The 25,094-nt window shown below is 39.0% G+C and overlaps 3 protein-coding genes across 3 annotated transcripts in view; 1 reads left to right on the forward strand and 2 right to left on the reverse strand.

Moving 5' to 3' along the window:
* The window catches only part of LOC103511861 (coiled-coil domain-containing protein 12), a 35,203-nt gene extending 34,490 nt beyond the window's left edge, over window positions 1-713 (reverse strand). Inside the window, exon 1 of the mRNA XM_008476605.3 lies at window positions 423-713. Within this exon, the coding sequence (XP_008474827.1) occupies window positions 423-559 (137 nt within the window). The 5' untranslated portion in view covers window positions 560-713. The remainder of the gene's footprint in view (window positions 1-422) is intronic.
* A 1,191-nt stretch (window positions 714-1,904) lies between these two features.
* On the reverse strand, window positions 1,905-11,467 carry LOC103511871 (eukaryotic translation initiation factor 3 subunit D). Its single transcript, XM_008476617.3, has 10 exons — window positions 11,187-11,467; window positions 10,399-10,444; window positions 10,036-10,174; window positions 6,299-6,382; window positions 5,739-5,930; window positions 5,154-5,434; window positions 4,308-4,438; window positions 3,619-3,847; window positions 2,903-3,054; window positions 1,905-2,332 (listed from the first exon to the last, which is right to left on the reverse strand). Exons 1-10 carry the CDS (start codon window positions 11,325-11,327, stop codon window positions 2,069-2,071), a joined length of 1,659 nt encoding a protein of 552 aa, XP_008474839.1. The 5' UTR covers window positions 11,328-11,467; the 3' UTR covers window positions 1,905-2,068.
* An 8,932-nt stretch (window positions 11,468-20,399) lies between these two features.
* On the forward strand, window positions 20,400-21,979 carry LOC108252730 (uncharacterized protein KIAA1841 homolog). Its single transcript, XM_017445207.2, has 3 exons — window positions 20,400-20,460; window positions 20,874-21,027; window positions 21,937-21,979. Exons 1-3 carry the CDS (start codon window positions 20,403-20,405, stop codon window positions 21,977-21,979), a joined length of 255 nt encoding a protein of 84 aa, XP_017300696.1. The 5' UTR covers window positions 20,400-20,402.
* Window positions 21,980-25,094: the final 3,115 nt, after the last annotated feature.

The raw sequence follows: 25,094 nt of genomic DNA on the forward strand, positions 1-25,094 counted from the left end.
AGATTGCTATGAGTGAATTTTGGAATCATCAAGTTGATGATGAATGATTATGAGTCAAACAGAAGGTTGGACAAATATAGTAAAAAATAAATAATAATACAGAAATTAAACAAAAATTGGTTTCACTTGAATCAAACATATTCAATTGAACTCTAGTTGTGTGATATACAGTTCTGAAATATTTTAGAGCAAAACAAGCAAGCTTAGTTATTTTAGTCTAGTGGGTAGAAAGCCTGCCTTGTATGTTCCAGGTCATGATTTGATTCCTGCTTGGGACAAACTTTATCCTAAACAGATAAGCTTTGTTCCCGGAACAATTGGCTTCTTTTATCCTGTCTGCCCTCTCTGTTCACATTCTCAATAAGACCTCAGCAGTTACATTTCCCTCATCTAACATATTATAGAAGGCATTCTTCACTTACTTCTTTTTGCCCTCTTCTGTTTGCTCTTTCTCCTTGTTGTCCTCTTTTGCTTTCCTCTTCAGCTGTGCCAATCTTTCTTTCCTCTTTAGAGCTTCATCCTCTAGCTTTCCGATTTTGTCCTCGTTACTTTGAGCCATGGCTGTGAGAGCTCAAACCTTTTCCAGGTCTTGGGCCTCAACGATTAGATTTGAACTGAGGCTAACACATTTAATTTAAAGGAAATTGGGTATTTCTTAATTTAATTTATATATTTTCTTTAGACTTTCCCCAGTTTACACTGTTTTTGGAAAATTTTCATTGTTTACTTTTTTTAATTTTCGCGGGCACTTTTGTTTCCGCCATTTTTTAAGCTCCGTGCACACGATCGCTATATTTCGCTTCCTCAATCAGTAGTGGTTTTTTTTTTTGTTTTTTCACAGAACGTGCTCTAGAGTCTAGATGTAGGTAGGTACCTACCTACCTACTACGTATGTACCTAACTACGAATCTAGAAAAGCACTGTTTCCTTTCCTCTCTACGAGATATCAGAGGGTTCTTCCCCCCCTAACTGGATGCTATGAATATTCCTACAGTTAGCTCGGACTGTTTGGAAAGTGCCTGACAAATTTCATGTGCTAGGTCGTGGGTTCGATTCCAATCCGGGCAGTATTGTAAACACACTCAGGTACAGTAAACATTATCCATTCAGGTTAAAATCCGCCCCCCCCCCAGGCGGGAATCGAACCCGCGGCCTAGTGCTTTCAAGGTAGACACGCTACCCTCCAAGCTGACTAGGTTCCTAGGTTGGCTTATACCTAGATAAAATAAATACAAATGCAAAATAAGTCCAGTTTTCAGAATATATTCTTTAATAATATGGATAAGATAAGATAAATAACAGTCAAAGGTCAAAATATCAAATGCCAAATGCTCTAGTGTTTTTGTCTCTTATTATTTTGATAGATTTTACCACCTTTGATCCATGTAACAGTCATTTGATGATTCAATTAAGGACATCTCATTTCATTTACTTTGTAGGTAGGTCAAACTACTTTTGCTTTGAGCTCAATTTTTTCATCCCTTGTTCTCCGAAATTTCTATGTCTCTGTTTTAAAAGGAAAGATAAATGAAGAACTTTAGACCCACTTGTTTGGGGTTTGCCAAGTCTACAGAAGCCAAATGATGACAAGCCAGAGAACACTTTCATGCCCAGGACCATAATCGGAGTTTAAAATTGGTTCAAGTTTTACTCTTGGATCAAGTAATTGGGAAATTTTAAACTTTCAAAGAAATCGTTTGATCCAAGGATTTGAAACAAAGTTCATGGTGGATTTCACCAATGACTTAATGAGAGATTTCACAATGGGACAATTTTTAATCATCCAAAAAAGATGTTTTAACAGTAAAAAAAAAAAAAAAAAAAAAAAAAAAAAAAAAAAAAAGAGTTTCTAATAATCCAAAAAGGAGTTTTCAAAAACTCCTGTTTGGCTCATTGAAAGCCCATTTTTGATCATTAAAAATTCTCCCATTAAGTCATTGGTGAAATCCACCATTAAAGTTTCAACACAGTATGTGTCAAAGTTAAACCAAATCTAAACTCAGCTTATGTTAAACCAAACCTAAACTCAGACCGTGGTCCTGGCCATTCCACTCCTTCAACCATCAGTCTACATATTGGGCAGTCCATCTTCATCTTCATTCTCCTCGTTATCCGAATCGAACGTATTGTCCGGGATATCATACAGTCGGATGAGCGGCTTATTCGGGTCCTTCATAATCAAATACTTGCCGTCCTTCTGTTTGAGACATATATCGATGATGCAGCGGAGTATACCCCAGGCGTTGTCCATGTTCAGGTTGATTTGACCGGCGAACTCGGCAGGCTTGTACTGCTGTGTGCCGAGGATTACATGCCGGGTAGCGTCGCGCACCTGATGGAAGGGAGAAAAGGGTGAATTGGTGGAGAAAAAATCATGTTAAAACAAGTGTGCTCCAAAAGCGCTGTGCCGTTTTGGCAAACCAAAACTTAGGGCAATTCTTTTCATTGCTTTGATATTTTATAGGCGGATTTTAAGCAAAAATCGACATATTTTTATTTTTTAAAAAGGGGGAAAATTCAGTAATACCAAAATCTAGCCCAAGTTCCGACCCAAGCACACCAGTATGTACGTATATATTACACGAAAATTTTCGACGCATTTTATTTTTTAATTTTAACGCGACACTCTTGGAGATTTTTTGGCGATGGAAATTTAATTATTGACTGGCTCTATTATTTTTTCGCTGTTTTATTCTCTGTGCTTTAGCTGTGCTATTCTATTCTCACATGTTATGTTCAGTTTATTCCATCTTACCTGTGCGCGAGACACATAGCCAAACTTGATCTGTGCAGATCCAGCCAGCAAAGCCTGTACAGTCCACTTGACGAACTTACAGGAATTGTTGCGCAACTCATTAAGTTAAACATAACATGAGTAAAATAGTAGTTTATTCCATCTTACCTGTGCGCGAGACACATAGCCAAACTTTATCTGTGCAGATCCAGCCAGCAAAGCCTGTACAGTCCACTTGGCGAGCTTACAGGAATTGTTGCGCAACTCATTGGCTAGGACTGCACCTCTCTGTACGTCCAACTTCTGACGCCATTCCACACCTGACGAGACGAGAAGAGATATTAATAAATTTATATAATTTAGAAATCCTTTGTAAATACTATGTACTTATTTATGTTAAACAATGGATACTTACAACCTTACAAGCCTTATTATCTCGACTCGGAGTTTCGTCTACTTTGTAGGCATCTTTTCAAGTCTACAATACAAAGTACAAACTAGACGAGACTCCGAGTCGGGAAAAAAAACTTGTAAGTATCTACTGTTTAACATAAGTAAATAGAGAGGAAATAGACAAAATACTTGTCAGAATTTGGAGCAGATGTTAAGACGATAACATCTGATGATCCATTTCGCCATCATTGCAAGTCGTCTGCACAATTTTGGCACGAAAAATTCAGACTTACCTGACTCCAACATTTCTAATTCAGAATATTAAAAAAAAAAAAAAAAAAAAAAAATATCCATCCCAATATACTTTCGAAGTTTCATGTAAATCGATTCAGTAAAAACTGGCCCAAACATCGATTACAAGATTTGACCCAAAGATGCACAAGACAGTCGTTTTTGCCACATCATTGCTTCTTTGCCTTCTACCCACTCACCTCCAGATAGTTTCGAGTCCCACTCATTCAACGCCTTGATGTTGAGGAATTGCAAATCTCCATTGGGCGAGGCCAGAACTCCATCGTGTTCACACCGGGCCACCAGACCTATGCCCTCCCCCAGGTCCCACTTGCGATACTTGTATGCCACCGAGGCTACTTCACCTTCTTCTTCCTCTTCCTCGGATATGAACGGGTTCGGGTTGTCGAATGAGTGACGAGCATCTCCCTGTGAGAAATAGCGATGAACAAATGAAGTGAGTTGTAGGTTTTAACTTGACGATTGTTCTTTTCAATTGGTCTGTTTGCTTTATCATAAAAACTCTCAAACGATTGCAGATGGTCCGATTCGAACGAAAATTTGTCAAAGAAAATCTCGAAAGTTAAATGTCGAGCCTAATCAAGCTTTTGGAGATCCCTTAAAAGTTAAAAGCCTTGAAGTTTTTTTTTTGCCATAACTCCTAAAAGTTTTTTGGATTTTGATGAAATTTAAGAAACTTGTTTAACTCGTAATTCGCAAAGGAAATCTGCTCATTAAATTTTGCATACATATTTGCTTTCAACCAGGTCAAGTGATTCTACATTCCAACTTCAAACATAATATCAAGTGAAAGTAGTGGTTTGTAGCATGGGCTAACATGATATTATGTTAAGAGCATGGTTTTATTGCACAACAAGATTGGACTTACAGATTTGAGTACTTGCTGGGAGAAGTTATGATTGATGAAGGTGGCTTCCAGAGCCAGGTTGCGAGGACTATTGATGCTGGTCTGTTCATCAGATGGAGGATCCTGGGATGTCTCATTCACAGTCAGCAAATCTGAGGAAATTTATGACGAGAATCGAGTTTACTAGAGTATAGAGGGCTAGTTAGTTTATCTAGGATTTGTCTTACATAGGATTTATCAGATTTTGTCCCTAACATCACCATTGAAGACAAGTAAGTAGACACTTTTTTTCTGTCTAAATGTGTTCTTATCTCGCAGTTTCTCTCTCAAACAGAAAACAAAAGTCCCATACATATTTTTTCATTTACTTTTCATCAGGTGGTATAAAAAGTAGTAAAAAAAAAACAGGTGATCGGTAAAAAATATTAGTAGTACCTACCTACTGATAACAATGATGAGTTGATAACTGATAAGGAGCTTATTTCCTTCCAAACTTTTCAAAGGAATTTTCAAACTACAACATAAACGTCTAAAATGATTGTTCCCTGGATGGGTTACCCATTACCTTATTATTTTTTTCCTTCCAAAAATTCAAGTTTGTTTTCCCTTTAACAAGAAGAAAAGGTTTTTTTTTTTTGAGGTTTGATAGAGGGAACTTTAATTGTTAGGGTTTTATCGTCCCGAAATAGAAGAGAGAAGGAAGACAGGATAGGAGAAAGCCAGACGTTCCGAGAACGAACCTTTTCCTTTCAGGATCAAATCCGCCCGGGGTGGGAATCAAACCCGCGGCCTAGCACTTATAAGGCAGACGCGCTAGCAACCAAGCTAACTAGCCTGGAAAAAGGGAGACATAACAGCCAAACTCACCAAACTCTGTGTTGTCTCGCTTGTCGAAGAACAACTTGTCTCCAATCTTCTCAATGACAATATCCCACGAGTAGTTTGATCTCGTACAGCACATCAGAGTGGCCAAAATGGTGTCAGTAGCATACACATTGCCCTCAGTTTTGGACAGTTTACGAATGATGGGATCATCCGTGGTGGTAACAGTATGGAAGATTCGCTCATTGGACACCAGAGGCTTCTCGTTCTTGCAGTTGACACGATCGTAGCTCTTGTCGTAGAACTCGACCGAGCCACAGCAGTACCTGTGGACACACAAAGGGTTTATATTTATATTACATAACATTTTGATGGTTCCATTTAATTGAAAATAAATTAGCAAAACAATCATGATTGAAGGGTATGTAATGTACCTATTTTCATAGTTGAAAAAACTATGAACTCTGAAATTGTGACTAGAGAACAACTCAAGTGTCAAATTTGAGTACCTCTCAGCAGTAACACTTCGGCCCTGTGTTAAAATAAAAGATCAGATTTAGTACAAACCAGATAAAACAAAATGAAACTCACAAACTTCAAGTTGAGAAAAGAAGGGTATAAGATACTTACAAATCCTGGGGCTCTTTCACATTGGGCAGGGAAAGTTTGGAGAAACGAGCAAAATCCATCTCCTCAATTGTCACCCAATCTGATCTCACCGTAACCGAAGCATCTCGGTTCTTGATTGGGGCCTGGTTCTTGTTGTTACGTATGTTCTGAGTCTTGCCGTACCGCTTGGCACCAGACTGACCCTTACGATCCCTGATGGAGAGAAGAAAGATTTTGTATAGTTATCTTATTAGTTAAATAGAAGAGAAACACAAGTTGAGCAGCAAAACACCAGTTTCCAAAAAGGACTACCATAGTTAAGCAACATTATGAATGTTTGGCATTAGGACATGTTGCACATGTTGCTGATTATTCAACCATATTTGTGACAACTCATGAGCTGGTTGAAATTCTAGGCATAAGGGTTGCCCCTCATATGCCTTTTGAGGGATTCCAAAGCAGCAATGGTTACTTGAAATTACTAGCAGTTTGTTGGATTTTCTCATTTTAACTTACAATTAAAAGTTCATGTTACTTGAAAATATTGATGGTAATTAAAACTTTATTCCAAGTTCTCTCACCTATCTCTAAGCTTGAATCCTTTGCCAAGCAGTTGGAATTGAGCCTGGGCCCCACCACGGCCACCACCACGACCCCGCATGTTTCTCTGATTCGAGAGAGAGAGAGGAGGCGAGTAAATTGTTTTCACTAATATAGCTCTCACCATCGACAGAAATTTGTACGCTTTTTTATTTCGATTGGAAATAGGTACCTATATATATTTCAACGGGTTACTTTCTGGTGTTCTCGTGTTGACCCAGCACCTAAATGGGAAGTATTGTGTCTCTTCTCGCTCATCTGATGAGGGACATACTACGGGATGGGCATGCTACGACACAGACCATATGAGTCTAATGTAGGTAGTTGTTTTATTGCTACGAAATAGAAAAGGCGGTTCTTCTTCTTCTTCTTCTTCTTCTTCTTTTTCTTCTTCTTCTACTTCTTCTTCTTCTTCTTCTTCTTCTTCTTCTTCTTTTAATCTCATTTCTTAACAGACTGTAATAACAGGGTACCCACGCCACTAAAATCACTAAATTTAAAGGCTACTAAATGAAGCGGAAACATTGATTCTAATGAGACTCTCTCTTTCTATCTCTCCCCCTCTCCCCCTCTCTCTCTCTAAAAAAAAAAAAAAAGAGAGAGAGAGAGAGAGAGAGAGAGAGAGAGAGAGAGAGAGAGAGAGAGAGAGAGAGAGAGAATGATAAAGGAAAATAGAAGGAGAAAGTGGGAAAGAGAGATAGAGATAAAAGGGGGAACAGAGAGAGAGAGAGAGAGAGAGAGGCGCTGGAAAGTAGTTTTTTTATGTCTACACTTTAAGTTTTATGACGTCATAACTCGACTATCCCTAATAGAAACTCTCTCACGCTCTCTCTCGCTCCCTCCTTCTCTCTCTCTCTCTCTCTCTCTCTCTCTCTCTCTCTCTCTCTCTCTCTCTCTCTCCCTCCCTCTCTCTCTCTCTCTCTCTCTCTCTCTCTCTCTCTCTCTCTCTCTCTCTCTCTCTCTCTCTCTCTCTCTTACCTACCTATTATCATACTATTAAATCCTTGAAAAATTTACAGTTTCTCTCTTGCGTCCCTCTTTCTTCTTCTTCTTCTTCTTCTCCTTCTCCTTTTTTATACCTTAGTACCTACTTATTTACGGTCCCCTCCCACCCTGTACCTAGGTAGGTACATAAAATATCTTTAGGTAGGTAAGTCCAGCAGTATATTCGAGAGGTCCTCTAATTAATCCCGCACTTGTTTTTTCTCCCTCACATTTTTATCAAATCCTTTTTATTTCCTTCCTAAAGTTAGGAAAATCCAAATCTGATGTCAAAACTCCGAAAAAATATCTGTAAAAGGTCGAAAATTCAATTTTTATTTTCCGTTCTAATGAAAGAGTTCAAATATATGTGACGTCAGACTTTACGTAGTTGTTTTTTTCGTCCGTTAGGTAGCGCCAGTATGCAAGCACGCTGGCGGAGGAGCAGAAAGAAATGCACAGAAACGTATGTGCACAAACACATTATTGTGTTGCCTGCGAGGGAGCTTTGCTTTTGCTCGGCACACTTGATGTGACGTCATCGTGTACGGGAGCGTATGCCGTGACGTCAAAGTTCACGATTTACCGGTATTTTTTAAATCGATTTATCTCAGGATCTGGAAGTCGTAGAAGAAATAGAAAAATTCCGTTGGTCCTCATTTTTCCTGCTCTATGACTTTGAAATATCACCCAAGTAAGCGCAACTGATCTATTGGTGACCCATTTAATCTAATTCTTTTCTTTTCTTCTGATTTTCTTTAATTCTCTTTTCTCTTCTATTTCTTGTGCGTTTCTCCACATTCTTTTCTATTCCTTCTATACCCCACATCTATTTCTTGTCCTGTCTCCTTCGTCTCTCCACATCCTCACATCCATCTTCCTCTCCACTTCAACCTCCATGTCAATATATTACCCTTGTAGTGACTTTATGAGAGCAAACATCCATACAGAGAACCCTCTCTGGAATATATTCACACCTCTTCCATGCCTTTTGCGCCTTCTGGACACTGGAATTTTAATCAGGAGGTGCGCGAACTTGAAGATTTTGAAGCGACGCCTCCGAGACCCTCTTTTTAAAGAGCTTCAAAGGAGGGAACTGTAACGGCTAAGGTCTTATCGTCCCGAAAGCAAAAAGAGAAGGAGGACAGGATAAAAGAAAACCAGCCGTTCCAAGAACGAACGAACGAACGAAATCTGTTCAGGCTAAAATCCGCAACGGGTGGGACTCCAAGTCACGACCTAGAGCACTTACAAGGCAGACGCGCTACCCTCAAAGCTAAATAAGGTGGATACTCTCTCTCTCCCTCTCTCTCTCTCTCTCTCTCTCTCTCTTTCCTTTTAGGCGATTTAACACTACGGACATTAGGTATTAACCGTTCCAAGAACGAACGAAATCTATTTAGGCTATAATCCGCAACGGGTGGGACTCCAAGCCACGACCTAGAGCACTTACAAGGCAGACGCTCTCCCCTCCAAGCTAAATAAGGTAGATACTCTCTCTCTCTCTCTCCCCCTCTCTCTCTCTCTCTCTCTTTCCTTTTAGGCGATTTAACACTACGAACATTATTAGGTCATTCGTTACTACCACTCTCACTTTGAATTGAGTTCCGAAGAGGTTGTTAAGTACCAACGTTGTTCGACTCATAAAACTCCTCCACCCCCCGGCCTCTTCTCGTCCACTACCGCCTCAACTAGTTTTTATCACCTCTACAACTCATCCGGCTTATAATATCGGTTTATTGTCACTCCATAGCATGCACACACACTTAAAACATTATCGCTGCGAACTAGGTGCGAACAGAACCATCTTTTGCGTACTACCCATAATCGTAGCTACATATCCAAAAGTAAGAAATTCAATTTTTTGGTAGAATCCAAGTTAGCTGGGAGGGTAGAGCGTTTGAAATGTACATAAGTTCTAGGTCACGAGTTCTATTTCCATTGCACTTGGGGTGGATTTTATCCTGAAGGTCCTGAACAGATAAGGTAGGTTCGCGGAATGGCTGGAATGGCTGGGCTTTCTGCTATCCTGTCTTCCTTATTTCTTCTCTTTTGGGTCTCTTTTGGGACCATACGACATAAGAAGTTAAAGTTCCCTCTACCAAATAGCTTTACTTATTTTACTCAAATGAGGTCTTATGGTCCCGAAAAAACCGGCTTCGCTAAAAACTCGGAGGTAACTAATAGGTACATATAGGTATGACAGAAATATTGTCCTCCCTGACATGTTACCGGACGTTGTGATCGCAACTAGTGAACTCCGAAAATTATATAAACTTTTATTTTATAATCCCATTTTTATCTGCATGTCTCCTTTAAACACACACATTTTCTTGCACGCCCTCACTCGTACTTTTCTTCTTCTTCTTCTTCTTCTTCTTCTTCTTCTTTCTCTTTTTTTCTTCTTCTTTCTCTTCCACTTCTTTTTTTTTCTTCTTTTTCTCCTCCTTTTCTTCTTCTTCTTTTTCTCCCTTTTCTTCCTTCCCTTGGTGGTTCTTCTTCTACTCGTTGGACATTCTTTTACATCCATGCCTAACTGTTAGGATATTTAAATGTGTGGTTAGAAAAATTCCGCCCTGCAGGGATTTTGCAGGGAACCTAGAATCTCCAGGTTGAGAGTCAGTGCTCCTAACTACGGAGATGGCCTTCATTAGTTAGTTATTATTACTAATTAGGTACCTTTAGATTAAGTTCAATATCTTGGAGGGTTTCTCCCATAGCGTAGTGGTCACTGCATCTCTGATTCTGACGGAACCTTCCTCGCTGGTAGGGCGGTTTCTGAATTCTGGTTGTGTCCACCAAATGGAATGTGCTCTCATCTTCTTCATGATAGTAAGCATATTGACTTCCCGAGCCAAACTGGGATTGGTACTTATCTAGAGAAGAAAAAATAATTTGTTCAGACGGACATTCACAAGTTTGGTTCAAAGAATGATAAAAGTAGGGTTTCATCCTTTTTTTTTTTTTCCTCTTCTTGGGTTCTGTTTACACTCCTCCAGTTTTATTCCCATTGAAAGAAGGGCAAAAGGGCAAAAAAAAAGGTTTTTTTTTTCTTTTCTTCTTCAAAATATTTTGGAATAAGAACATGAAAGTAACTTACTGATATACTTCTTATCTTGAAATGCTAGACCTGTCCAGTCAGAAATCTGAAACAAATAAATAATATCAGTTTCAAGCTTTGCATTTAGTAGTTAACATCTGAGATGTTTGGAAACTATGCCTAAACAGTCTCTGAGCTTCTTCTTACAGTTAAACAGAGTGGAGCAGAAAGCATAGCACATAGAGTATCAACCAAGTGAAGGGAAACATTGACTTCAAATGACATAAAACTGACAGCAAAAAGCTCATTGCTGTCTGAACCACTTTATTTATAGCCTTAGGTTAACTAAGTAGGTAAATACTAAGTAAGAACACATTCAGAAAAGGGACCTGATGGACCACTGAAATTTGGACCTGATTCATATCACTTAACAACTCATGCTAGACAAGTAGACACAATCATAATTCGTCAGGTTACACCCTTGTAAACCTTCACCACAAATTTAGTTGTGTTGTGTGATCTAAAATGGATACCCCAGCTTCCCAGTGATAAAACTCATCAATAAACCCATGTTACAAGGTACAAGCCCAGAATAGGTATTTCATAGAAAACTCAAAAAGCTGAACAAAAACATTCTAAATCCATAGAACCTGTCTTGGTGGCTTAGCAGTAGGGTCATTCTTCTGGTAAGCAGAAGGGTGTGGGTTCACCCATAGCCGAGGTGGATAGGTGTGGTGTTTTGACCTCAATCCTATTATTGAGGAATTTAAATCACAATAATGACAGTAATGCCACTACTCAAGTCGTATAACTATTAACTAAGCACTATTTTCATCATTTTCTCTCACCTTTCCCAGCCTATCGCCTTTAGAGAAGGGTTGATAGGGCATGTCCTTAAACTGTTGCGGCATATCGCAAGGGCCCCATCCGTTGACATTGTCCTGAATCATCGGGGGTGGAAAATGGGGTAGCCCGTCGCTACTCGTCATTCTGAAAGTTCAAATTTAACACTCCACAAGAAGAAAATTGGTTTTTCCACACTTTCGGCCGGAAAATTTCAAGAAATTCGGGAAAATTTCACTTCTTAGTTCTTACTTCTTTTCACCAGTCGAAAAAAAAAAAAAACTGGAGAAAGAATGTAAACATAACCTCAAATTTTTGTAAACGTGTATTCGAGAACAGCGCTGCTTGTGGCAGATTCGGGAAGCTCGGAAATGTACTGCGTGAAGTATTTGAAATCATTTGTCGGGCGTTTTATTTGAATAAAGAATCAAGAAGGACTATGTAAGTCCTACGTTGCTTCACCTCATGCTTCTTGATTATTCGTAAGCATTCGATAAAGTTTTAAAATTCCAACTTTCACCAGCTGTGAGTTGAGAGGTTGAGATTCACAGAGAGAGAGAGAGAGAAAATCGTTGTTTTTCTTCCCCTCTACCAGCTGCCAGCCAAGTTCGCTTGGTTGGTACTTTTTTGCATTTTTTTTTTTTTTTTTTTTTTTTTTTTCCCTCCACTTTTTTTCTAATCAAAAATGTGTCACAAAAGCTACAGCTCGTGATGAAATCAGTGAACCTTATTGAGCCTATAGTTAGCTTTTGGAGGGTAGCGCGTCTGCCTTGTAAAAGCGGGGTCGCGGGTTCGATCCCGTCTGAGAACTGTATCCTAAACAGTTAAGGTTCGTTCTCGGAACGACTGGCTTTGTCCTATCTTGTTCTCCTTTTCTATTCGATTTCGGGACAGTAAGACATCCGACGTTCCAGTTCCCCCCCTATCAACCTTTTGGAAGGGGGATTTTTTATATGGGCAGTGAACATTTTTTGGGTGTGTAGGTGGGCGCCGAACAAAAAAAGTTTGGGAATCCCTGTGTTAAAGTATGCAAAATTCATTCATATTTAAGTTGCGAGCATAATTATGCTATTATTCAAATTCAGTAATTAATTATTTTTGTTTAATTAGGCGTGATAATGAGATTTTGCCTCCTGGAAACTAGAAATCCAAGAGGTTTGTTTCCAGTTTTAATTCAGTAAGTGCATACAAAATCTTGTATTCTTGTCGGAGGAAATGGTTTTCATGAGCATACAAAATTGTACAATACACGTAGATTAATTACTTTTTACACAATTCAACATGTTATAGGTATTGTAATATTGTATTTTTTTTTTTTTTTTATTTATTATTATTTTATTTATTTTTTGCCAACGAATAATATGTAGGTATGTTTTTATTTATGCTGTAAATGTGAATATGGTTTTCGCTAATGTTATAGGTAATGGGTTTTTAATGTGCTCTAGTTTTTTTTATTATCATGGAATTATAGGTTTATAGGTGAAAAATTCATTTTATTTATTCCCTTATCATCATACAGCACCAAGTACCTATTTTTTAACTACCTACTGTGGGTAAAAATACTCAAGGAGTAAAATTTAAAAAATAAAAATAAATAAAAAATGAAAAAATCCATTAATTACTATATTTATTTTATATTTGAAGAGATGTCTGTCTAGGTGTAAAAATAAACAAAAAATCAAATGTTACAAAGGCTCTTTTTTTAATTGGCACTTTTTACATCACACTTCAAAACTGCTATCAACATGAAAAGGACCGACGGTATGGCAGTCTATTTATTAGGGATGTGATTCTTGTATACAGCTAAATCTGCTAATTACTAGCTGTCGTCGTTAGAAAAATAAATGAAAGGCCTAAAATTGAAATAAATAATGGAAAAAATATAAAATTTTATAACAAATTTGTCTCTATAGAATCTCTATTTCACTTGAATTGAATCCTGCTAGATTTGAATGTAATTCTATAGAATTTATTCATATTAACCACTGGAATTTTGTTGTAAAGCATTGTTTTTATATTATTATGTATCAGCAATAGGAAATTCGTAATAATACTACGTATACAAACTGATAAATAGTATTTTTTTTTACACATATATCCTATATGTAGGTATGTTATGTGTATAGGTTTTTCTAATGCCAAGTGATTTCTCCATAAGCTTCAAACGCATCACTGCTTCCATTAAATGTAAACAAATGAGTTCTTATATTCATTATCTAGGTATACAATTCATCATTATTGTATTATTTTACACATTTCCATTATACAATTCCTCATTACATAATTATTGTGTTATTTCCACATCTTCACAATACAATTCATTACATTATGTATTGCACTTTTTACACATTTCCATCATACAATTCATAACCTGGATTTTATGTTATCGAGATCCCAATTAATTTTCTAGAAGTATCTAGCTCTACAATGAATTGCAATAGAATGATATTGCCTATTGCTAGTTCTAGGCTCTAGCTGCAATTTTGTAAAAATTACAAAATTAAGGAGCGCGGTAGCGCTCCGCCCCGCCAAGTCAATAAAGTTTGACCGCTTTTCAATAGAATTGATGTTGAGAATTTTGTAATTTTCACTAGAACCAGAGCTTAGAACTAGAGTAAATAGGTAGCTCTCTCTCTCTCTCTCTCTCTCTCTCTCTCTCTCTCTCTCTCTCTCTCTCTCTCTCTCTCTCTCTCTCTTTATCTGATTTAGACTTCCAACAGTCCTTCTACATCTCTCTCTCTCTCTCTCTTTCTTTTCGTACGTACGTATTCTTCTAAACTACATACTTCCGTTCTTTTCTATCTTAACTACTCATCTCTCTCTTTCTGAATTCTCTCTCTCACTCTAGCTGTCACAAATTCTCTCTCTCTCTCAACGTAGCTACATTTTTTGATATCTAATAATAGTAATATTATTTAGGTTCTATAATGCCCATTTAGTATCTACAGTGTAGTTTGTTGATGTTTTAATCTCTCTAGACGACATTTCTCCCGTTTAGGGACGAGCTATTCAAGTATTCACTTTGGGGCAAAGCCTCGACTACCTCTGGGTCGTTTTATTTCTATTTTTTCCATACTAGGTACTAGGTACCTATCTAATATCCTCCTGTTCTTATTTTTCTAGTATCTATGTAGGTTCAGTTCAAAATTTCTTCATACGAAAAAGTCAGATATAGGGTAATGTAAATATCGAAGCCATAAAAGAGACTATACCTAGATGCCTATTTTTCTTGTGGAATCTTGATTGAGTTGTAAATATCCTGGACTGAAATAAGATGAATAATTTTTCGGAGGTCCCCGCAAGCTTTCGCCTGGGAGCCCATGAGTCCAGAGTACCTACATTGACGGAGGACGTGGTCCAAATTAGGAACAAGTGCCTTTAGATTTTATTGTGGGGCCGTTAAATATCCGGGGTGAGATATACACGCTAGTGGGAGTTATCCACGTATTACGACTCGTTTCAGATTCCACAAGATAAATACGCGTATGTACTGTTGGGATCATTGTTTACCTTCTCAACGTAGATTTTGTCCAGAGATTTGGTTCGGGACAGGATAGTGGCGGAGTGTCTATGAGAGAGGGGTAATTTCTGACAGGTGAAGATTCCAGCATAGGTGTTGTAGTCTGTCAGGAATACGGTGTAGTCAGCCGTACCAGCTACACCTGAAAGAAGAAACACAAAATGACTTGAAGAAAAGCACAAAAAAAAAACTAAATGACGCAAGAAATTCTCAGCCAGCTTAGTTAACGATGGAAGGCAGCGTGTCCGCATTGTAAAGGTGTGTCCACAGTGTCCACACAAAGTCGACGGCCGTCGATCGATGTGGACACACCTTAAGCGCTAATTCGCGGGTTCGATTCCCGCCCGGGGTGGATTTTATCCCAAACAGATAAGGTTCGTTCCCGGAACGGATGGCTTTCTCCTATCCTGTCCTTCTTCTCTCTTCGATTTCGGGACGATAGACCGTAGCAGTTATACATTTCCCTCGGGTGTGGATTTTATCCCAAACAGATAAGGTTCGTTCTCGGAACGGCAGGCTTTCTCCTATCCTATCCTTCTTCTCTCTTCGATTTCGGGACGATAGACCGTAGCAGTTACATTTCCCTCTATCAAACCTCTTAAAAAAGGAAGAAAAAGAGCATCGATAGCACGTTAAAAGCAGAAATTCCCAATGGATCTCTGAAGTTGAGTAACGTTCCGCGTGGTTAGTAGGCGAATACGGAAATATTTGTACCTACGTCTACGTAGGTAACAACAGGGCCGGATTAGCGCCCCGCGTAGGCCGGGGCAGTTTACTAAAACTAATAACCAGCCTAGTTAGCTTAGTTGGTAGCGCGTCTGCCTTGTAAGCGCTAGGCCGCGGGTTCGATTCCCGCCCGGGGGCGCCTTTTATCCTGATGGGATAATTTTCGTTCTCGGAACGGCTGGCTTTCTCCTATCCTGTCTGCCTTCTCTCTTTCGGGACGATAAGACCATAGCAGTTACACTTCCCTCTGTCAAACCTCTTAAAAAAAACTATGACTCATCGATTTTTTCCTAATGGCGGAAATAGCTCGTTACCTATATATATATTCTCGGTCTAGGTACCTATTTAGGTTGGTACTATACCTAATTGTGTTATCACAACACAGGAAATAGGACGCGGTAGGTACCTAGATCTACCTACCTACAATATTCTGATTTCTTGTGAGGTGTAAGTACGAGTACGAGTAGGTAGGTAGGTAGGTACCTAATACAGTTAACGCATTGGGTTTAATCAATTTATTATGTTCTTTAAAAAAAAAGCTGTAGGTATATGGTCCACCACGGTGCAGTCCGGCCCGTCTTATGTCTCCTTTAAATCTCTGTCAAAGTAAAACAGAACCGGGGGCGCATTTTATCCTGATGGGATAATGTTCGTTCTCGGAACGGCTGGCTTTCTCCTAACCTGTCTTTCTTCTCTCTTTCGGGACGATAAGACCTTAGCAGTTACAGTTCCCTCTATCAAACCTCTTAAAAAAAGGGTAATAGAAAGTAAAAAAAAGCTGTAGGTAGATGGTCCACCACGGTGCAGTCCGGCCCGTCTTATGCTGTCTCCTTTAAATCTCTGTCAAAGTAAAACAGAACTAATGACTAGACTGGATGAGGTCAATAATACTTCTCTGTTCCACCTGAATGAGAAATGAAACTCATGTCAAAATGTCAGTGGCTGTCATTAGTCATACTCATACCTATGTCAATGTCGAGATTAAGGGCTTAAAAAAAAGAAACTATAGAATAGGTACGAATACCTACCTACTGAGAGTCTGAGGTAAAGACCTCTGAATGCCTCTTATACAAATTGTTAAAAACTGTCAGCATAATGGGATTAATGGGACACCTTGTTTTAAGTTGACAGTCTAAAACTCTAAAATATCTAATTGGAGATGGAGCACTATATACTTACCTATTCTTAGGTACATAGACAGCTCATTGATACATAGGTAGGTAAATAGGTACCTAATGCGTACATTAGACTACATACTGTAATACATAGGTAGGAACCACTTTCCTGACTAGGTCCCAAATTCTTTGTTACTTGTTTGTCTAATACCTACTTGTCTAGAGCAGTGGTTCTGATAGGTCTTCACCTATAGGGGTTCATGGACAAGTGTTCCGGAGAAGACAATTAAAAATGGTCCACAATATGGTCTTAAAATGAAATGTAATTCCGGGGCGAACTTTATCTTAAGCAGACGATGTTCTCAGAACGGCAAGATACCTGGTCTTTCTCTCTTGTATTTCGGAACGATAAGACCTCCACTGTTAAAGTTGCCTCTCAAATCTCTTAGAAAAGAGTTATAGTCTCATTATACCAAAACGTAAATATACATATCCGGATGTAGGTACATATCTAGGTAGTTATGTATATCAATGAGTTGGTAGGTACTTGTACTTAATGGGTAAATAAATACATACATGAGTTTTAAGTTTCAAGGTTTATCTTTTAGTTGAGGTCAAGTTCGTCAGGTATTATGATCTAGGAACAAGAAACCTGATAAAATGAGAGAAATAGAGTGCGAACATTATGGTCGGACGATGTCCATTGACCGCGGATTCGATTCCCGCCAGGGCGAACTTTATCCTACACGTTCTCGGAACGGGATAGGAGAAAGACTCCTGCTCTCCTTCTCTCTTTATTTGCGGGATGATGTGAGACCTTTCTTGATAAAAGTTCCCTCTATCCCTCTTAAATGTAAAATGTAAATGCAGTTTCTTTGTGTTATTATATCACAACTTTGGTGCTCACTGCAGCATTGTAGGATTTTCCCAATATCTCAATAATCCTAAAATCCAATGTCCAATGTTTTATCTCAATAATCCTAACATCCAATGTTTACCTACCGTGCTGGCACCGGTCGCTATGCGCATTTATATGTCATAGCTAGTACTACTCATTTTCCTCACGAGGCTGAGTGGGCCCCGTAACGGCCAGTCACGGAATCAATCATTTGCATGATACAAATTTCTTGGATTTTCCTCACGAGGCTGAGTGGGCCCCGCAACAGCCAGTCACGGAATCAATCATTTGCATGATACAAATTTCTTGATTCTCAATAATCCTAACAACCAATGTTTACCTACCATGCTGGCACCGGTCGCTATGCGCATTTACATGTCATAGCTACTATTTCCTCACGAGGCTGAGTGGGCCCCGCAACAGCCAGTCACGGTATCAATCATTTGCATGATACAAATTTCTTGACCCTCGAGGTTACCTACCATGCTGGCACCGGTCGCTATGCGCATTTATATGTCATAGCTACTCATTTTCCTCACGAGGCTGAGTGTGGGCCATTGTTCATACAACATTTGGACTGGCACCGGTCGCTATGCGCATTTACATGTCATAGCTACTCATTTTCCTCACGAGGCTGAGTGGGCCCCACGCAATAGCCAGTCACGGAATCAATCCTTTGTAGATACAAATTTCTTGACCCCGCCGGGAATCGAACCCGGGTCTCCCGCGTGCAAGGCGAGTGCAGTGACCACTACGCCAACTTGACCCCGCCGGGAATCGAACCCGGGTCTCCCGCGTGCAAGGCGAGTGCAGTGACCACTACGCCATGGGAGCTGACTACCTTGCATTAATTAGGGTAAACGATTTTTTTTTAACCCGTGAGTACACGCGTTAAAAATCCGAACGTCAGTACACGCGTGTAGAGAAAAAATCTCATACCTGGTTTTGCTTTGTATTTCGTTCTGTTTGAAGAATTATGTAATATTTTTAAGATAGATTAAGTTGGTTTATGAATTCAAAGTATATTTAAAGTAATTTCAGCAACTTTTTAAACAGTTGCAGTTCGAACCCCTGGTTTGACAATGTTGTAAAAGTTAGGGTAAAAGAACACTCAAATAAGCATCATTCAATAGGATAAGGAAAGTCGTGTGATGTTCACACCAGATTCTTAATAATATTGAAGCCTGAATTCTTGTCCAAAAGGTTGATGCTCGATCCCCGCTTAATAAATTTTAGGACTTGATTTGGACTCGAACCACCAACCTTCAAATCCAGAGTTCGCCGTCTCTAAAAACTGAGAGATAAATCCAATAAAAATGCCGAGGTGACTACAAAGTCAGATAAACGAAGGATGAGTGCCCCTACGGCCGAATTTCAACAGAAATGTAATGATTGTAATTGTGTAATGGAGATACAGTGGTAAGAGCTAGAGAGTTGAAATTTGGTATGTAGATGTCAAATGTGACAAGGATGCGACACGAAACTTTTGGTTAAGATCGATGCAACCGCTTTTGCACAGATTTCGACCGTTTTTTGGCGGTTTTCAGCTATACCGACTAAACGCTTAGAGATGTTGTAAAAGTTAGGGTAAAAGAACACTCAAATAAGCATCATTCAATAGGATAAGGAAAGTCGTGTGATGTTCACACCAGATTCTTAATAATATTGAAGCCTGAATTCTTGTCCAAAAGGTTGATGCTCGATCCCCGCTTAATAAATTTTAGGACTTGATTTGGACTCGAACCACCAACCTTCAAATCCAGAGTTCGCCGTCTCTAAAAACTGAGAGATAAATCCAATAAAAATGCCGAGGTGACTACAAAGTCAGATAAACGAAGGATGAGTGCCCCTACGGCCGAATTTCAACAGAAATGTAATGATTGTAATTGTGTAATGGAGATACAGTTGAAATGGAAGACGAAAAAGAGGTGCCAAAGAAATGAACAAAGAAGAAGAAGGAGGAAAAGAAGAAGAAGAAGAAGAATAAGAAGCAGAAAGGATACCTCTTAAGGAGTGTGTGATAAAGGATATATGAGAGAAGGAAAAGAAGCACGAAAAAAGCAAGATCATATTGAAAACGCAACAAAAAAGCAACACAAACAAAGAAGGTAAGGTTCAAAGGAGTTAGAAGAATAAGAGAGATATGAAGAAACGAGAGGAGGAGGAGGAGGAGGAGGAGGAGGAGAAAGAGGAGGGAATATGAGGAAAAGAAGGATGAGAAAAGGGGAAGAAAAGGATAAAGAGAGGGAAGGAAAGACAAAGCAGAGGTTTTCTTCTTTCTTTTCTCCGACATTTGAGAGAGATAATGTTAGGTACTAGACGTTTTCTTTGTCTTCTTCACACCCAGAAGTATGCTATCATGTCCATAAACAAAAGGTACATTATCAATCATACTGTAAAAGAGGCAGAAGATTTAGGTTAATTTTACGAGATTTACATTATACATAAATTATTTATATGTACATAAATAGTGGTTCGTAACCTGCGCCTGTTGCGATCCGTCCCTTTCCGCCTTCCTCTCAGTGTAGTGGTTCGTAACTTGCGCGCTGGCACCTGTTGATGCGCGCTGTGCGCGTTCACAACTAGGACCCTAGACCCTAGCCTAGACTCTGGAAGTCTGGACCATCTACCTCCGTCGGTGTGTCCATAACGGAGCCTGGAACCTCCTGCTTTTCCTGTCCCCAGGGGGCGTGAGGATTAATCAGGGGAGATGTGATAAACGGGGAAGCCTTAGTCGAATCTGCTAGTGGTTTTGTGGTGGAAGGAGCGGAAAGTTGATCTGCTGGTGATTTTAGAATCCAAATCGAATAACTTACCTGCTATTTTCGGTAAGTGGCAAGTACGAGAGGGTGAGAAAAATCCCGTATAGATAGGAAGGAAAGCTGAGCCAGCCTAGTTAGCTTAGTTGGTAGTGCGTCTGCCTTGTAAGCCCTAGGCCGCGGGTTCGATTCCCGAGTGGCTCATGCGATGGGTGAAGAAAGACACGAACGATAAGTCGGGCAACCGAGTACCCGAATTGGGTAAGTCGAAAGGAAAGTCGGAACAGTTGACCAAGCGAAGTTCTAAATCCGCGTCCACACTAAGGTCGATCAACGTCTCCTGAATCACGTCCATTCTAAAGAATTCCGTCTCCCATTCCCGCCCGCCCATTTCCAAAGACATTCCATTCCAGCAAAATCCTTCGATGTTACCTACCTACTTTATATGGTTTTCCCACGATATCGATATCACGATATTGGTCAAATGTATTTTGCGCTCAAAGGGGGTCTAAAGTCACTATACTCGTATAACTGCTTAAGTCTTTAAAGGCGGGGGTTGTATCCTCCATTCGGCGACAAGTTACCATTGAGAAGCCGACGACAAACGCCGACCCCATCGGAACTTCTTCTTCAGAAGAAGAAGAAGTTCCTCTTTCAACGTCCTTTTCCTCCAGATTGTTGCAACGTGATCGCTGTCCTAGTTTCCGCCAACTTCCTCCAGATGGAGCCACTTCTGGAGGATTGCCTTCAGTTCTGCAAACTCCACATGAACGAGATCATTCGGTCCTCCAACAATCTGGTGTGCATCAATGACAGCGTCTTGTCCAGGTATGTATTGAACCAACCTTAGTGGAGGTGTGGTAAGAGCAGTGGACTTTGAAGTCTCCGGGGATAAATGAGAAAAACCTATCCTGTCTTCCTTCTCTCTTCGATTTCGGGACGATAAGACCATAGCAGTTACAGTTCCCTCTGTCAAACCTCTTTAAAAAAAGCTGATCCTCTAGCTTCCATTTAGGATACGCCACTGATTATTAGTACCTAGAAAGAAAAAATAATAATAACGAACTAAGATAAAAACAAGGATGAGGAAAAAATAAAAATAAAATAATATTGTAATAAAAATAAATAAACAAAGTGAGCTAATGAATGAATCACTCTAATGAAATAGAAAGAATTTACTGGGTAGATAATTGGGTGATTCGATAACAACTTACAGCGGTGAACTCGGTAACAAATAAACGGAATTCCCCGGTTTAAAGTAACATCTTGTAAAGAAAAAACTAACAAACAAACAAACAATAAATTCTGATAAACTGTCCATTTCTTCCCCGAACTGCCGAACTCGTTTGGTTGTGATAAAATTTGTATTGAACTTTCAAATTCTATGGAAAGAGAGCAATGTACCAATGTAGGTAGGTAATGAAATGAATTATGGTGCCAAAAGTTTAAACAACTACCTACCTCAGTTGAAAAAAAAATCAAAGGGAAAAATTGAGGAGCTGGGTGCAAAAAGGGCAATAAATGAAAATCATCAAACTGAGATATTTAACTTTGAAGTTTTCAATTATTCATCAAAATCCTTAAAAAGTATGTTTACAAAAAAAGCTGTAACTCATCGAATAAAAAAGTTATCACTGCAGTTCAAACGCTGGAAGATAGAGCGCACCACGTTCTATTAAAAAAAAACTGTTTTACGCAAAAAGGGCAAAAAATCCATATTTCCCTTTTTGCACCCAGCTCTTCAATTGAACTTGTTATCATTGACCTCGGGTGGGGCTAAGGTTTTAATTTTTGGTGTCTTCCTTCTCTCTTCGATTTCGGGACGATAAGACCATAGCAGTTACAGTTCCCTCTGTCAAACCTCTTAAAAAAATATATATATACTCCAAGTCAAGTCAATAAAATATTTTATTTTGTAGAAGGGCATAGGTATCTGTAATTTTATGCATTCGCACGCACTTGGCCCTGAAAATACATTCGTAAAAAAAAGAAAAAAAAAAGTATGGGGAAACATAAGTTTTTATATTTTCGGATCCTGCTGAAGGGTAAAAGAGCCGAAGAAAGAAAATTATTATTTTGGGAAGCTTCTTAAAAAAAAAGAAAGGGAACCCCAAAGAAAATTGGAAAATGGGGAATAATAATAATGATATTCTGATATATACAGGGTGGATAAACTTGAATGCATTTTATTCACCCCACCCCCTCCAAATAAATAAATAAATATCTTCTTCTTTTCCGCCTTTTCCCGTGTTCAGACGGGGTCGGCGTTTTTCGCCAGCCCTCAATTTGGGCTGACATTTGGTTTTGGCTACGAAATTTTACGAGTGGATGCCCTTCGCACTCAACCTTTGCTAATTCTTTAGCAAGAGGAATTTTAGACTGGTATGCTCCCTGTTTAACGTCCCCCAGCTAGATCTAGTTAAGAGTAGGAACACCCTGTAGATATATTTTTCCCAACAGGCCAAACACAAACTGATGTGGGGTTTAAAACTTGACTTTTTTTGGCGGAGAGTTTTTTATGCTCCCACTTTCTTCTTTGTTTGTTTAAAATTTCTTAAAATAATATTTTTGCATTTTCTTCCCTTTTACTTAGAACGAGGAGGAGGAAGAAGGGAAGGAGGGGGGAAGAGGAGGAGGGAGAGGAGGAGGAAGGATAGGGGAGAGGAAGTAGAATAAAATTTCATGTGTTAGAGAGGAAGAGAAAAAATAATAAGAAATTGAATAGTCAAACAGGGGCTGATAAAGATTGGGAGGGAAAGGAGAGAAATCGAGAAACTGATAAAGAGAGAGAGAAGAAAAAAAAAGGATAAATTGAGAGAGAGAGAGAGAGAGAGAGAGAGAGAGAGAGAGAGAGAGAGGAGGAGGAAAAGAGAAAAGGATATTTCAAATGTGAATATAGGAATGAGTAAATTGGAACACATATTCTCTCTCTCTCTCTCTCTCATCATCTGATTTCTCTTTAAATTTCTTTCTCAAAAGAATAAAAACTCTTTACATGCACATGCACACTGCCAGCCTGGTTATCTTGGTTGGTAGCGAAGGATTAAGTTTCGTTTTTGGAACGACTGGCTTTTGTTCTCGGAACGGGAAACCTCTTGAAAAAAATAAATAAATAATAATAAATAAATAAAAAAAATAACACCTAGGTTGTACCTAAATAGCTACCGATAGTTACCCAAGTTATACATACCTATATGGTAGGTCCATACGCCATACGACTATAATATTACGGTAGTTCTTCCTCAAGCCAATGCGTACAAATATAGGTAGGTACCCACAACTTTTAGGCTTATCCGATTTGTATATTTTCTCGAATTTAGGATTCAACTGAGAATCAGCTGAGTTTTGAACGTACTCTAGGTGTATTATGTACATATTAATATTACCTATAGGTATGTAGCAATATCTTGCATGTGGGTTCCCTATAGGTACATGACGGGTTCCCTATAGGTACATGATGGGTTCCCTATAGGTACATACTTTTAGGCTTATCCGATTTGTATATTTTCTCGAATTTAGGATTCAACTGAGAATCAGCTGAGTTTTGAACGTACTCTAGGTGTATTACATATTAATATTACCTATAGGTATGTAGCAATATATCTTGCATGGGTTCCCTATAGGTACATGACGGGTTCCCTATAAGTACATGATGGAATAGAAAGTAACACTAGGACTAGGATAAAAAACATATTCATACAATCATTAAGAGTATCTCCTCTATTTTATTACAATATTTTTTATTAGCTTAATCTTTTAGGTAGACATTATTGCTTTGATATAATAATACCTATTTACTTTGGCCGTCCACATATTATGGAGCTACTGAAAAGGATTGCATTGTATCCGCCAGGTCGAAGGTTCGATTCCCGGGGTGAACTTTATCCTGAACGGATAAGGCTCGTTCTCGGAACGGCTGTTTTCCGTGGCTCCCTGTGTACACAGCCTTAGGTACTTTTTGCTCACTTTTTACTTTCAATTCTGCACAATTTATAGGAATTTTCCAGCCAAATCTCCCTTCTAGTCCCTACCTTTTTATTGCAAGTTGAATAAATTAGACTAGGTATTAAACTTATTCACTTATTATTCGTAAGAACTGTTTCGCTTGTAATACCTTCCTATTTCCTTCCTACCTTCCTACCAACCTCTACCTCATAGAAATCAAAATGTGGATTACAAAAGGTCTTGGATACCTGATAGAAATTCCAAAATTAACTTCCCTTTTGTTGATTTATTTTCAAATTCATTTACGTTTCATCTCCATTTGGAGAGCATTAAGCAGAAAAGGACCACATAGGCGATTCCCCTTTTGTGGGCTTTTTGTGCATGATTTCGTCCTTTTTAGTCCAGGCGCAAGTATATCTTCTTTGGTGGCTGAGATGCCTTCAAACGAGAGAGCTGTACAAGTCTCACGTGTCTGGGAGCGACAGATATGAATGGTGTACCGGACACGGGAAGTAAGTAGTAGTGCAGGCGTAAAAGAAGGGGGTTGGTCAAACTTAATGACTAGGGCCATGCACAATTTGTAACCTTATAAGCCCAGTGGAATTACAATTATTACAAGGGGAGTTTTGTAAAGAAGGGGGTTGGTCAAACTTAATGACTAGGGCCATGCACAATTTGTAACCTTATAAGCCCAGTGGAATTACAATTATTACAAGGGGAGTTTTGTAAAGAAGGGGGTTGGTCAAACTTAATGACTAGGGCCATGCACAATTTGTAACCTTATAAGCCCAGTGGAATTACAATTATTACAAGGGGAGTTTTGTAAAGAAGGGGGTTGGTCAAACTTAATGACTAGGGCCATGCACAATTTGTAACCTTATAAGCCCAGTGGAATTACAATTATTACAAGGGGAGTTTTGTAAAGAAGGGGGTTGGTCAAACTTAATGAC

The sequence above is a fragment of the Diaphorina citri genome, unplaced genomic scaffold (genome assembly GCF_000475195.1).
Source record: "Diaphorina citri unplaced genomic scaffold, Diaci psyllid genome assembly version 1.1 scaffold35, whole genome shotgun sequence".
NCBI lineage: Eukaryota > Metazoa > Arthropoda > Insecta > Hemiptera > Psyllidae > Diaphorina > Diaphorina citri.

Coding starts and splice junctions, on each gene's coding strand:
- LOC103511871 (XM_008476617.3), bottom strand. CDS start 11,327: ATGACGAGTAGCGACGGGCTACCCCATTTTCCACCCCCGATGATTCAG. Junction 10,445..11,186: donor AAGGCGATAGGCTGGGAAAG/GTGAGAGAAAAT, acceptor TATTTGTTTCAG/ATTTCTGACTGGACAGGTCT. Junction 5,435..5,738: donor GTGAAAGAGCCCCAGGATTT/GTAAGTATCTTA, acceptor GTGTGTCCACAG/GTACTGCTGTGGCTCGGTCG.
- LOC108252730 (XM_017445207.2), top strand. CDS start 20,403: ATGCGATGGGTGAAGAAAGACACGAACGATAAGTCGGGCAACCGAGTA. Junction 20,461..20,873: donor CAACCGAGTACCCGAATTGG/GTAAGTCGAAAG, acceptor CTTTTCCTCCAG/ATTGTTGCAACGTGATCGCT. Junction 21,028..21,936: donor AATGACAGCGTCTTGTCCAG/GTATGTATTGAA, acceptor TTTTGCACCCAG/CTCTTCAATTGAACTTGTTA.